The sequence below is a fragment of the Ovis canadensis genome, chromosome 3 (genome assembly GCF_042477335.2).
Source record: "Ovis canadensis isolate MfBH-ARS-UI-01 breed Bighorn chromosome 3, ARS-UI_OviCan_v2, whole genome shotgun sequence".
Classification (NCBI taxonomy): Eukaryota; Metazoa; Chordata; class Mammalia; order Artiodactyla; family Bovidae; genus Ovis; species Ovis canadensis.
Genome location: NC_091247.1, coordinates 126,931,060 through 126,946,421, shown reverse-complemented (window position 1 = coordinate 126,946,421; position 15,362 = coordinate 126,931,060). Strand labels below are relative to the sequence as shown.

The 15,362-nt window shown below is 38.0% G+C and overlaps 1 protein-coding gene across 3 annotated transcripts in view; it reads left to right on the top strand.

The window, feature by feature from the left end:
• TSPAN19 (tetraspanin 19) overlaps positions 1-15,362 on the top strand; it is a 31,461-nt gene that overhangs the window by 7,017 nt on the left and 9,082 nt on the right. For all 3 annotated transcript variants that reach the window (XM_069584150.1, XM_069584151.1, XM_069584149.1), the window contains 5 exons: positions 1,410-1,501; positions 1,589-1,661; positions 3,912-4,036; positions 9,326-9,400; positions 14,058-14,168. In XM_069584150.1, the coding sequence (XP_069440251.1) occupies positions 1,436-1,501; positions 1,589-1,661; positions 3,912-4,036; positions 9,326-9,400; positions 14,058-14,168 (450 nt within the window). In that variant the 5' untranslated portion in view covers positions 1,410-1,435. The remainder of the gene's footprint in view (positions 1-1,409; positions 1,502-1,588; positions 1,662-3,911; positions 4,037-9,325; positions 9,401-14,057; positions 14,169-15,362) is intronic.

The following is a 15,362-nucleotide window of genomic DNA, read 5'->3' as shown; positions in this document are numbered from 1 at the left end:
GGGTTGTGCTAGAGGAAAGCGCAGTGTTTATTGCAGGGCATCAAGCAAGGAGAACAGGCCACTCATGCTTGAAAGATCCAAGCTCCCAGGTGGCTTTCAGGGAAGGGTTTAAAGGCAGCGTGAGGGAGGTGGTTTCGGGGGTATGTGATCAGCTCATACACAGTTCTTGGATTGGTTGGCATCAAGGTGAAGTCTTAAGCATCATCAGTCCTTGGGTTTCAACCACTCTAGGGTCTGTGTTCTTATGGTCAGCAGTTTTCATCTGGTGGGGGTCTGTTTCTTATAAAAATAACTTAGGAATGTGTCAGGCCTTTATTTGTATCTTTCAGGGAACTGTGAGTTCAGTGGTTCTGCTGTATGGCAGATTTCTAATCTAAATTGTTACCAGTTCCCTAGCCCAACAGCTATTCTTTGTTCCTATATCTTCACATTTCCTAATCATTACCTTTTGAGTCAGGCTTTTGAGAGTCAAAGGAAGCCTGGGAGACTAAAGCAAAAGCCTTTTCCTTCAAAGGACAGGGCCTTATATTGCTGTTCCACTTTGAAGGTGTCACTGTGTCAATTATCAACTGCATGTGTTGAAACATTGTAAACCACAGTACTTTTTAAAATATGGAGCTAGCTAGAATTGAAAAAGTGAAATAAAAAAGAAAACCCAGGAACATACCCAAGAAAAGGTAAAACCTACATGTCTAATAAACCAAGCACTCAAAACCAGTAGGATAAGTGTTGACTTTTCCATACATATTTTAGGAAAATAGGGTATCTGGAAAACAATTTAAAAAAAAAACACACATTAAGTTCTTTCCCCTGTACTGTATAACAAAGTAAATTGTAAGCTAGTTAAATAATATAATTCACCTTTTGATTGATTGATTCAACAAATCTGTGTTTGTAACACATGGTTCCCACTATATGTTAGACTTGGGGTTAGTATATATAGGATCTAGTCTCTGCGTAAAGGCCCTAAAGTCTACATGGGAAGGGAGACAAGATGAACCCAGGCAACAAACTGAGATTAGGGAAAGGCTTCTGAGATAACATTATTCTGGGAAAGAGGAAGGCAGTCAGATGTAAAGGAAAGATTTCTGGCGAGAACAAGATGTGTTATGACTGGAAACAAAATAAAATATTTACTTTCTGAAAACTGCAGGAAATTCAGTATGGCAGCTCTTGACATGTTATACAAATGCCCTTTGATCTCAACTGCCTGGACAAAATATGCAGATAAAGACAGACACAGTTTCAAGACACTCTTCAATATTTTCTTATATTCGGGAGAACAAAGAGGAATGTTATACTGACTGCTGGTGTGAGGAAAAAATATGCACATCAAAGATATGAGTAGGCAGAATTATTTCAACTTATTACTGTGATGTTTATAGTAAAAGTTGTGCTTATCTTTTCAGAATCATCAGTATATGTGGAGGAAAAAATGTTAAGGAAAAACAAAGGGTTGATTTTTAAATACTTTCTTAATCTCATTAATGGAGCTTTCTTGGTAAGTTTCTTCATAATTATTTAGTAAAGAAAATGCACATTTTTATTAGCAGTTAGTTAAAAAATAAGTATTGGCTATTTTTTGCAGGTTCTGGGACTTTTACTCATGGGATTTGGTACCTGGCTTTTATTAGATGGAAATAATTTTTTCACAGCTTTGGGTATGTATCTATTTTGCTTTCTCTAAATCAAATAAGGCATTCAATATTAAGCAACTGAGTACAGTGACTTAATCAGCAGGTGGCAGTGTTTCCCTAAAATTTATAAAGTACTGTTCAATTTTTCCTCAGAAGGTCTTCGTCAATTGGCTCTAGAAACACCTTATTAAATAATAAGACTTAAATCCAAGACCATAAAGGAGAGAGAATTTTGAGAGAAAAGGCTAAAAACTCTGGGCAAGAGAGATGAGAGAAATAGAGTATTGCAGTTCTGCTCACTCTAGACTTTTTTACAGATTTATAAATGTTAAAAGATAATGGAAATCAATATAGTTTCACTGCCCAAGTTAAATAATCTCTTTTAAAACTCAGTTACCGGACTTCCCTTGCGGTGCAGTGGATAAGAATCTGCCTGCCAATGCAGGAGGCTCAGGTTTGATCCCTGATCCGGAAAGGTCCCACATACTGCAGGGGAACTAATCGCATTCACCACAGCTACTGAGCCTGTACTCTAGATCCCGGAACCACAGCCGGCGAGCCCACCGGTCCTAGATCAGGGAGTTGCAACTGCTGCAGCCCCAGCCTCAAGCCTGTGCTCTGCAACAAGGGAAGTCATCACAGCGAGAGGCCCGCACGCTGCAGCGGGGAGTGGTCCCCGCTCTCCACAGCTAGAGAAAGCTCGAGCAGAGTGGCAAAGACCCAGCACAGCCGAAAAAAAAAAAAAAAACCACAACAACTCAGTTACCATATCCTATCACCATCACATGGTTAGAAATATAATATTCCCTATGTGGAAATAACTGAATATGAGGGCATGAATGGATCAAGAAGGATATGTATATATATACATATATATATAGTGGATATATATATATCATTAGGCACTATCCCATGAGCTAAGGATACAATAGTGTACAAGAAAGATAAAGGGCATGTCCTCATGGAGCTTAATTCCAGTGAGGAAGACTCAAAAGCACATAATTTCACTCCTGCAAACCTTCCCAGTCTCACCTGCCTGAAACTGTTAATTGCCAGCAAGGCTAAGTTTCCTATACACATTGCAACGTTCCATGCCTCAGAATGTTTCCACCATTCCAACGTAGAGATTTCCAATTATAATTCAGAGCCTAAACTCAAGTGTTACCTTCTCCAGTAATCTTGCCTACTTTCACCTTCTCCTCCTACTGGATTAGCTGCTTTTCTACCCAGTGCTGTGCCAGTAAGTATTCTGCAATGGAGTATTGTTTGTTTGTTGGGTTTTTATGTGCTGATTTCTGTGGTTTAAAGAATCCCAGGATGGCCAGTTTTAAGGTGCCAGTGTGGACTGAGTTAGCTTACAGATTTTGTGAAATTTTAACCCGTGGCTTTATGTGTCGGAACAATCTTGTTCCAGCACACCACTGTCCACTGCCTCTACTCTTCTCCCATAAAACCTAGGGCATATTTAATGTATTCATTCTCCCTTTAAAAAAGTATTTGTTAAGCACTACATCTGTGCCATAGCACTAAGCATTTAACAGTAAGTCTATTGACTATAGAAATATATATATAGTCTCTAGCCCAGAGAGTTCAGTTTAGATGGGGAGAGAATAAAATATACTTTTAATGGGGCCATATTAGCAATAAACTCAGGGTCTCATACAAGGGAAACAACCCACATATTAGGCTGTTGGTTAGTTGCTAATTCATATCCAACTTTTTTGTGACCCCCATGGACTAGCCTGCCAGCCTCTTTCTGTCCATAGGATTTCCCAGGCAAGAACACTGAGGTGGGTTGCCGTTTTCTTCTCCAGGGGATCTTCCCAATCCAGGGATTCAACCCACATCTCTTCCATTGGCAGGCAGATTCTTTATCACTGTGCCACCAAGGAAGCCCACATATGTTAGGTACTCAAACTATTTTTGATGAATGAATGAATGAATATGTAAATGTTTGGACATATGTTATACATAGAAGAATTCACTCAAGAAAAAGTTGTCTTCTTTCATAGAAGACATTAAAGACAAGGTTAACTTAAAGAGATCTTCTGAGATGGAAGAAATTCTCTATCATGTCATTAAAGGAAGAAAAGTCCTTAAGAATAAGTAAGAGGTGCTAGAATGAGATTGAAAAGAGAGAGAGAAAGAGAATCCTAGTGATTTGAAGCGACTTAGCAGCAGCAGCAGCAGCTTAGGGAAACCTTGGGTTGCTGCATTTATTATTAAATAGAAAACACATATCACTTAATAATAGCTATTTTGTGGTTTCCACAGATGAAAATAATCACTTGACAGTGTATATTTTTCGAATTTTGATTGGAACTGGATCTGCTATTCTTCTTCTTTGTTTCTTGGGTTATTTGGGAATTCACAATGAGATCAGGTGGCTCCTAATTCTGGTACGTATTTCATTTCAATAGTTGAATTTGTAGCTTTGATTTTCAGTGTTCAAATTACCCAAGTGAGCAAAAAAGATTTATGTCACTGGAACACAGCCGTATAATGGGCTCTTGGGAGCAAGGCAATGAAGTGCCCCCTCCCAAGAATCTTTGCTTAGACAAAACTTTCTTGCTGAGTTTTCAGTGGACCAAATCTGAACCTCAACACTTAACACATTGATATTAATTTTGAAGACAGGGTCAATATGTATCCATTGCCTAAGGTGAACTACAGCTAACTAAACTTAAACATGAAGACTAAAATCAGAATAAAATGTGTTAAAGTCAATAAACATTGAAGCTTAGGGGGGAAAAGGAAACAATGGCCTGTAGTTGGCACATTTTCTCCCTGTGGGTGTACCATGTGGGATGCTAACTTATAATTGAGATCACAATATATAATTTAACAAAGAGAAACATAACTGCTGAGGGGGCCAGACTCTGGCATCTGGTTAGCACACTCTCTCCCCCCAGGCATATACATGAAAAGATAACTCATGATAAGGAAGACAAATCTGAACTTGAGCCATTTACCATACAGGAGAATGTTATGGATCACATGCCAATCCACAGATTCAGGTGAATTATGTTGTTGTTCAGTCACTCAGTTGTGTCCAACTCTTCTCGACCCCAGGCACTGCAGCACACCAGGCTTCCCTGTTCTTCACCGTCTCCTGGAGTTCACTCAAACTCATGTCCGTTGAGTCAGTGATGCCATCCAACCATCTCATCCTCTGTCATCCCCTTCTCCTCCTGCCCTCAATCTTTCCCAGCATCACTGTCTTTGCTAATGAGTAGGCTCTCTTCTCATCAGGTGACTAAAGTATTGGAGTTTCAGCTTCAGCATCATTCCTTCCAATGAATATTCAAGACTGATTTGATTAACTGGTTTGATCTTGCAATCCAAGGGACTCTCAAGAGCCTTCTCCAACACCACAGCTCAAAAGCATCAATTCTTTGGCATTCAGCCTTCTTTATGGTCCAATTTCCACATTCATACATGACTACTGGAAAAATCATAGCTTTGACTAGATGCACCTTTGTTGGCAAAGTAATGTCTCTGCTTTTGAATATGCTGTCTAGGTTGGTTATAAAATTTCTTCCAAGGAGCAAGTGCCTTTTAATTTCATGGCTGCAGTCACCATGTTCAGTGGTTCTGGAGCCCCAAAAAATAGTCTGTCACTGTTTCCACTGTTCCTCCATCTATTTGGCATGAAGTGATGGGACTGGATGCCATGATCTTAGTTTTCTGAATGTTGAGTTTTAAACCAGCCTTTTCACTCTCCTCTTTCACCTTCCTCAAGGGGCTCTTTAGTTCCTCTTCACTTTCTGCCATAAGGGTGATGCCATCTACATATCTGAGGTTATTGATATTTCCCCTGGAAATCTTGATTCTGGCTTGTGCTTCATCCAGTCCAGCATTTTGCATTATGCACTCTGCATAGAAGTTAGATAAACAGGGTGACAATATACAGCGTTAATGTGCTCCTTTCCCAATTTGGAACCAGTCTGTTGTTCCATGTCTGGTTCTAACTGTTGCTTCTTGAGCTGCATGTAGGATTCTCAGGAGGCAGGTAAGGTGGTCTGGCATTCCCGTCTCTAAGAATTTTTCATAGTTTGTTGTGATCCACACAGTCAAGGACTTTAGAGTAATCAATGAGGCAGAAGTAGATGTTTTTCCTAAATTTTCTTGTTTTCTCTATGATGCAACAGATGTTGGCAATTTGATCTCTGTTTCCTCTGTCTTTTCTAAATCCAGCTTGAACATCTGGAAGTTCACAGGTCACGTACTCTTGAAGCCTGGTTTGGAGAATTTTGAGCATTACTTTGCTAGCGTGTGAAATTAGTGCCACTGTGTGGTAGTTTGAACAGTCTTTGGCATTGACTTTTTTGGGGGGATTGGAATGAAAACTGACCTTTTCCAGTCTTGTGACCACTGCTGAGTTTTCCATATTTGCTGGCATATTGAGCACAGCACTTTTAACAGCATCATCTTTTAGGATTTGAAATAGCTCAGCTGGAATTCCATCACCTCCACTAGCTTTGTTCATAGTGATGCTTCCCAAGGCCCACTTGACTACGTACTCCAAGATGTCTGGCTTTATGTGAATGATCACACCATTGTGGTTATCTGGGACATTAAGATCTTTTTTGTATAGTTCTTCTGTTCTTTCCACCTCTTCTTAATATCTTCAGATGAAATGTAGCTTTTTTTTTAACATTTTTAAACATATTTAACATTTTCTTTAAAACAGATTGGAGAAGGAAATGGCAACCCACTCCAGTATTCTTTCCCTGGGAAATCCCATGGACAGAGAGAGGTGGGCTACAGCTCAAGGGGTCGCAAAAGAGTCAGAAGTGACTTTGCAACTGTTTGACTGCATCAGGTCTTAGTTGCAGCCTGTGGGCTCTTCAGTTGTTTCATGCAGGATCTAGTTCCCTGACCAGGGATCAAAACCAGGACCCCTGCATTGGGAACTCGGAGTCTTAGCCACTGGACCACCAGGAAGTCCTCAAATCAGTTTTTTTTTTTTTTTTGGTAGTTGGATTTATTTATTTATTTATTTTTTAAATTTTAAAATCTTTAATTCTTACATGCGTTCCCAAACATGACCCCCCCCTCCCACCTCCCTCCCCCCAACACCTCTCTGGGTCATCCCCATGCACCAGCCCCAAGCATGCTGCACCCTACGTCAGACATGGACTGGCGATTCAATTCTTACATGAGAGTATACATGTTAGAATTCCCATTCTCCCAAATCATCCCACCCTCTCCCTCTCCCTCTGAGTCCAAAAGTCCGTTATACACATCTGTGTCTTTTTTCCTGTCTTGCATACAGGGTCCGTCATTGCCATCTTCCTAAATTCCATATATATGTGTTAGTATACTGTATTGGTGTTTTTCTTTCTGGCTTACTTCACTCTGTATAATCGGCTCCAGTTTCATCCATCTCATCAGAACTGATTCAAATGAATTCTTTTTAACGGCTGAGTAATACTCCATTGTGTATATGTACCACAGCTTTCTTATCCATTCATCTGCTGATGGACATCTAGGTTGTTTCCATGTCCTGGCTATTATAAACAGTGCTGTGATGAACACTGGGGTACATGTGTCTCTTTCAATTCTGATTTCCTCGGTGTGTATGCCCAGCAGTGGGATTGCTGGGTCATAAGAATTCCCAGGCACTTTCCTGTGATGCAGATAAGAAATTCAAATGTAGCAAACTGTGCCTCTTGCCAAGAATCCCTAACTCTTATGTAGCACAGAAAGTCCTGGTAATCACTCTGGATTTTGTTATCAGTCTATACCAGTTACCATGGAAGCACTCCCCTTCCCAGCTGGTGTGGTTCCTTCAGGACTATGCACTTGCTGTTTGAATGGCCTAGGGCAGCAAACCAGGGTTGCTCTTCATCCAGTGTATACCAGTTCAGGCATATCGGTGAAATTCTTTTGTGAAGGACTGATAAGGAACAGTTACCTCAGTTCCTTTCCTGCAGTTTACCTCCCCTAAGACCCCGAGATATTCAACCCTGCCGATGACACAGCAATTAAAGGAGTCATGCCTGGCAGAGGAATTAGTTGCTGCCTATTGCTAGTAATTGCTACTTGTTATTTGAATATTACCCCGGGGCAGAAGCATTTTAGGCAGATTTGAAAACCACACCTTAATTTCCCTCTGAGGTCTTGCCACCTTATCCTGGCAATACCTGGAAAAACAGACCTCACTCTCTCTTTTTATTCTCCTCAAAGGCACACCTTCAACTCTCAGATTTTATCTTTCTCTTATTCTAGGGCCTTTAGCATAATTTTCTCATGGGACTTCTGATTTTGAATATGGAAACTGGGACAGAAATGGCTTGAAGGAAGGTTTTAATCTTATTTCTGTAGACATCTAACTGAGGTTAAAAGATAATAATTTTCAAGGATAAAATCATGAATAACCTGTATGAAAATGAACATGTGTCAGAGACTTTATTTAAATAATTAATTAATAGGGGAACCACCAGTAAGAGGTAACAACTGGTTTAAATGAGAATTAGACTTGTGGAGATTTATATTCCCTATGAACTGTATTAATTTGTATTTTCATGAATAGTAATTATTTGTATTATGATGGGACTTTTGTATTATTGATACTATCAGAGTTCTGTAAACTAACTCTCTACAGAGTTGAATAATAGCTTAGGCAAATATAACATTTCATACTGCCATTGAATCAGAAACCCGGGAGAGTCCAGTAGACCTCAGCCAGCTTACCATTGAAAAGGAATCCAGTAACTTAAAAAAAAAATTGTTTTGCACATTTTCTCTGTCTCTACCTGTCTTCACCACTACTTCTTGATAGTGAAGATTAAATGAGGTATTGTGTTTAGAAGTATTAAAAACCTAAACTTCTAAACAGTGCTAAAGACAAAAACCTATTTTTGTCCCTGAAGATAGGAAACACAATGTATGTTGAGTAAGCAATGTTAATGGACTATCTTAAAGTATTAAATGTTTAAAATATGTAAAACTAATAATACTAATGAAATCACTCTTGTATTTTATTTAGTAAAATTTTCAGACAAGTTACTTTAGAAGTTATTTTGAATTCTAGATAATATGTAACACTGTGGTGCTATAGTGAAGAAGACGGCAGTGGCCATTAAGTTTTGAAACAAGAAAATAGTCAAATAATGCAAAAATCATTTTGAAGTAGTTTTAGTTCTCAAAGCAATAGTCCAAATACGCATATAGACTCTACTATCTCCATTGCCTTTGTTACTTCCTCATTTTTGCTGTTGTTGTTAATGCTGTTGTTGCTCTGTGCATGATGGAATAGTTTATGTCTGGCCACAATTTAGTGAGTTCTCTAGTGTCAGCGGAATGGTATTAAGTGGAAGTCAAGATATTTAAATCCCCCTTTGAAGCGACTTAGCAGCAGCAGCAGCAGCTATGAGTTTTAGATCTGAATGAGGAGGGTATCATCATCAACTCCACTAGACCAAGTAGTCTGTTAGAGTTCTCATGAAATGTTATCACTTCTTTCTATCTTGCTCTTATCCAAATGTTCATTGATTTTTTTTTTTTTTTTTTTGCCTTTTGATGTAAGGATTTCACTCATGTATATGAGAACAGGAAACTTCAGTAATACCTATGTATATTTTAAGACTGCATATTTCATATGATGTGCATTTTCCATCACTGTAGTATCTAAAAAATACATTAGGAGCATAGTTCTCATCTCTATGTCTCTTTTCTCGTAGTATGCAGTACTGTTAATGTGGGCTGTTGGTGTTCAGGTTGTACTTTCAACACTCATCTTTGCAAAGAAGGAAGAGGTATGGAAACACCATCTTTTTATTTGAAAAATAGGAAAATCAGATGTTGTAGATTATTGAGACCTGAACCTATATTAAACCTATATTAAAAGCTAAAGGTAAGTAAATGTCTTTAGGGGAAAAGGGATGAAATGGAAGTACTAGAATTGTGTAATGGAAAGGAGACAAGAGTCAGATTGGAATGGAGGACAGAGTTCATGTCTTAACTCTGTCTGCAGAAGACTGAGAATGTTGTTGTAAATGACAAAAAATGTGGAGGAAAAGGAGATAATACTTAGAGTGGGGAATCCAAAACTGGCCCCCTCAGCCAACCCTCGCTATCACTAGTAACCACATCACCGTACTATATTCTATTTTTGTAAAGAAATATCTTTAGACTTTCTAAAGATACTAATTGGTACTAATTTTAAATTTAGCAATTTCATTTAAATAAGATATACTGAATAATTCATCTATTTGTATAGTTATGGCCATAAGTGACACAATTAAATTAACAGATGATTTATATTTTCTAAGTTCAAAAAAGCACATAATAAATTTCCTGAAAACTTTTTGGTAACACAACTTACTTCTTTACTGCCTATAGTTTCTTTTAATTCTTTAAGAAACTTGAGTATTTCAGTGCAGTCAAGGTCTGTTTTTGTATCCTGGGAGATTGTCTTATAGCACTAAGAGCATGGACTTGAAGTCAATCCTTAAACTTATGTCTTCATCTACTACCTTATAGAATTATCATTAACTGACAGTTGTAAAGTCCCTGTAACAGGGTAGCTATTTGAAAGCTCTCTATCTTCCCTTATTTGACTTTAAAAAAATATTTGTATTTCTGTATTTTTCGGGTGTACTGGGTCTTTGTTGCTGCCTGCAGGCATTCTCTAGTTGCGGTGAACGCAGGCAACTCTTCCCTGTGTTGCACAGGTTCCTTGTGGCAATGGCTTCTGTTGTTGCAGAGCACGTGCTCTAGGCACGCAAGGTCAGTAGTCACAGAGCACAGGCTTAGTTTCCCCGAAGCATGTGGGGTTTCCCCGGACCAGGGACTGAACCCATGTGCCCCACACTGGCAGGTGGATTCTTAACCCCTAGGCCACCAGGAGAGTCCTTCCCTTATTTAATTTTGAAGGAGACCCTGAGCAATTCCTATGGTTCCTAGCCTTCAAACTCTCTCTCACTTGCACTTGCCTTCTCTCTCTCTGTCTCTCTCTCTCTCTGTCTTTCTCTCTCTCTCTCTCTCTATATATATATATATATATATTTATATATATATATATACACATATGATCAAAGCAAATGATATATATATATATATATATAAACTCTTAATTAATGGCCAAACCTCAACAAAATCTTTTCTATATAGCACCATTGCTTTCCAACTTCATTTCCTCTCTTGTGCTTGGCATCTGTCCTGGGTATCTAATTACTTAGGGCCTATTGTTAATGACTTGGCATTTATATCTAAAATTTCTTCTCTCCACGTGAAAAAATGTGTGTGCATGTGTGTGTGTGCACGCACACACAGTCAAGTGAGTCCTGTAAAGCTGTCCTGATCCCAACACATCATCCTCTAACTTTTGGACCTGGTGATAGAACCTGAATATCAGACTTAAGAGCCTTTAACACATGGATATAGTTAATCAGTGTCACCCATATTTATTTAAGTATTATTCAGATACTCCTCTCCACCTATTTTAAGAATAATCTATCATTTAATAATAACCACCATGTGCCAAAGAATGTGATAGGCACTTTATTGGCACTATATTATTGATCTCATAACAAATCCTAGAAATGCATTGTAAGTCTTGCTTTCTAGAACAGAAACTGAGGTTTTGAGCAGAGAAATACATGTAAAATATATCATGGCCAAAAGACAGAATCTGAATTAAAACTTTTTAGCCAGTCCTAGAGATAGTGGCTTAGTTTATATCACCTTGACTTCTACAGTTCAAACTGGATTGAGCTCTCACAAGCTTTTAAATATTTTATGTCATTTACAACACTGACTCAATATGTGAACCGTGAACTTCCTGATGTTCAAGCTGGTTTTCAAAAAGGCAGAGGAACCAGAGATCAAATTGCCAACATCCACTGGATCATGGAAAAAGCAAGAGAGTTCCAGAAAAACATCTATTTCTGCTTTATTGACTATGCCAAAGCCTTGGACTGTGTGGATCACAATAAACTGTGGAAAATTCTGAGAGAGATGGGAATACCAGACCACCTGACCTGCCTCTTGAGAAATCTGTATGCAGGTCAGGAAGCCCCGGTTAGAACTGGACATGGAACAACAGACTGGTTCCAAATAGGAAAAGGAGTACATCAAGGCTGTATATCGTCACTCTGCTTATTTAACTTATATGCAGAGTACATCATGAGAAAGGCTGGACTGGAAGTAACACAAGCTGGAATCAAGATTCCCGGGAGAAATATCAATAACCTCAGATATGCAGATGACACCACCCTTATGGCAGAAAGTGAAGAGGAACTAAAAAGCCTCTTGATGAAAGTGAAAGAGGAGAGTGAAAAAGTTGGCTTAAAGCTCAACATTCAGAAAACAAAGATCATGGCATCTGGTCCCATCACTTCATGAGAAATAGATGGGGAAATGGTGGAAACAGTGTCAGATGTTATTTTTGGGGGGCTCCAAAATCACTGCAGATGTGACTGCAGCCATGAAATTAAAAGATACTTACTCCTTGGAAGAAAAGTTATGTTCAACCTAGATAGCATATTCAAAAGCAGAGACATTACTTTGCCAACTAAGGTCCATCTAGTCAAGGCTATGGTTTTTCCTGTGGTCATGTATGGATCTGAGAGTTGGACTGTGAAGAAGGCTGAGTGCCGAAGAATTGATGCTTTTGAACTGTGGTGTTGGAGAAGACTCTTGAGAGTCCCTTGGACTGCAATGAGATCCAACCAGTCCATTCTGAAGGAGATCAGTCCTTGGATCTTTGGAAAGAATGATGCTAAAGCTGAAGCTCTAGTACTTTGGCCCCCTCATGTGAAGAGTTAACTCATTGGAAAAGACTCTGATGCTGGGAGGGATTGGGGGCAGGAGGAGAAGGGGACGACAGAGGATGAGATGGCAGGATGGCATCACGGACTCGATGGACGTGAGTCTGAGTGAACTCCGGGAGTTGTTGATGGACAGAGAGGCCTGGTGTACTGTGATTCACGGGGTCGCAAAGAGTCAAACACGACTGAGCAACTGAACTGAACTGAACTGAACTGAACTGAACTGAATGCTGACTCAGTGTTGGAGATGCCCTAGGGCTTCACTGGATATTTTTCAAATTGAATATTTGAGGGAATTTTATTTTTATAGTAGTAACCTAGATTATATATGAAAATCACTTTTACTCTTATACACTAAAGTGTGATTCATAGTCACTCTCAATCTCCCAAGTTAAGCTTTAAAAGGTAAATGAGGATATGTCTTCCTGTTATCACAACAGTATAAACTAGGAAAGCATCATTTTCTATTCTGAATAAAAATTAACTCAGAGAATATGTGAAATAGATTATATGAATAACACATTATATCATTCCAATCTTCTTAGATGTAAGTGTGTAAGAGTTTAACTTGTACAGATGTCTTAATTATTGTAGTATTCCAACCAGTTATTTAGTTTTCAGTATTCAAAGATTGAGTATGATAATGAGAAAGTATTAGACTAGATTTCAAATGAATTAGTTTTAGAATTCACACCTCTTCTTCATTCATGTAAACAAAGGAAATGATCATATTCTCTGAGTATCAATATCATGGTTCATAAAATGAAAATACTATCTGGAATTTCTACCTTTTACTATTTTTAGGACCAAATTAGGACTTAGTTATGAAAGCCATATAAACTTTTAAATGCTTATATAAGTTCCTATTAAAAATTACCCATGCAATATCTAGATTACAAAATAGCAGTTTCACCCAAACTTTCAGATATGATTGTTTTTGCTTTAGCATTATGAAAAGATAATTTTTAAATTGAAAATGTATTTCTTGTAAAATATACAGTAGATTCAGGTCAATAATTTTATTTAACACCTTGATTAATGTGGGAACTAGTTTAGATATAAAAACCAATTAGAAGGAGAGTACAAAGAGAAAAACTGACATAAAAATTGACTTCGAAAGGAAAGGGATCAATTTCATCCCCACCAGGAAAAATTCATCAGCAATTCTCTCCAACAAAGAATCATTTGAATTGGGACATTGAGACCAACAAATACACAACTTACAAAGTTGTAAAATAAATTAAAAACTGTGAAAAGTACAGACTCATAGAATCAGAGAACCCTGAACGTATACTAGAGAAAACCTAGTTTTCATTGAAAAGATCCTCAGTCATCTTTTCCATTTATAAGTCTTTCACAGTTTTTCCTGGGATTATGAGAAGAAATGTTAGAACCTTTCAGCACTGAGGAGAGCAGCACATAACTTTCTTCCTCATAAAGAAGTCTAATGTAGCCTTCCTATAGATCACAGTGTAAAATACCATAGGGATTCACATTTGCTCATTGCTAAAAATAATGATAGGAAGAAAAAAAAAACACTTAGAAATAAGTTGAAAACAACAAACTGAGTCTGAATACATTTTATGAGGAACCATAAGGGAAGTTTCTATCAAATTTTCATTTTTAATAAAATTTTCAACAGGTTCACCAAGCATGGCATGATAAAATTGATTCCATCATTTCTGAGTATGGATCTGAGGATTTCCCTCAAGATGTACCCAAGTGGGTGATTCTGAATGCTCTGCAGAAAATGGTAAGATGAAATTATCATAAAAGTAAAAAATTATAGACACCAAAGGTGACAGCTGAAAAATGGGAAGACAAGGAAGGACAGGGGATGGGCACATGAATGAGAGGTTCTTGTATTTCTTCTAAACAAATGAGGTGGGATAGGATTGTCTAAACTTACAGATCTTGAGTTTTACTCTTCTTTTGTAAGGTGTATCTGCTTTTCTGGGTCAATTGATGTCTGGTCACTTTAACCTGGATTCATCTATAAAAGTGTTGGGAGTCTTCCACCAAGTATAACAGTAACCTACTCGGTTGCATCCAGGGGGAGATAAATTCCAAGCCCAGTCCCTGCTGGGCAGCAGAGTATCCTGATGGTTCCCATTTGAGCCTGAACATCAGGTTTGCCATGTGGTAATTTTATGATCCTGAATAAGAAGTCTTCTTAACCTCAGGTACCATATTAACAAAATAGGCAGAATAACCCCTACCTCTGGTTGTCAAGAATAAAGGAAGTAATATATATAATACATAGAAAGCCTTGCATCTGGGACACAGTAAGCAACTAATATTTGTCAGCTTATGTTGTTAGGATTATTATTTCACTGTTCAGATGTTTCTTGGCAAGGTAAGGGAATGTGTGTAGTCAGCCAAATGGTTACAAGAATAGATCAGCACAGGAACATAGTAAGTGCTTGATAAAAAAAAAAAAATAGCAAACATTTTCATAGGCCTAGGTCCCTTTTTAGGCACTTTGCATATATTAACTCATTTAGTCCCCTCAATCCAAGGAGATAAGAACTATTATCTTCATTTTGTAGATGAAAGTAGAGAAATTCATAACTTAGCCAGTGCCACATGGCTAATAGATGGCACAGCCAAAATTCAGTCCCTGACAATCTACACTAGATTTTGTGTTCAAGTGCTATACCAGAGTTTCACATAAACAGTTACTATCTTTAGTATGTTTAATAACAGAAAAGCTTATTAGGAGAATTTAAATGTATTATAAGTGATTTTATTCACCTTATTTTTGCTTTGGTGTATGTGATCTGAAAAGGTATTGCATTTTCAGATAGCATTATAACAGATAGCAGTGTATCAAACCATCCTATGGTAATTAACCGATAAATCAGGATAACAATTGAGCAACTTCACTTTCACTTTTCACTTTCATGCATTGGAGAAGGAAATGGTAACTCATTCCAGTGTTCTTGCC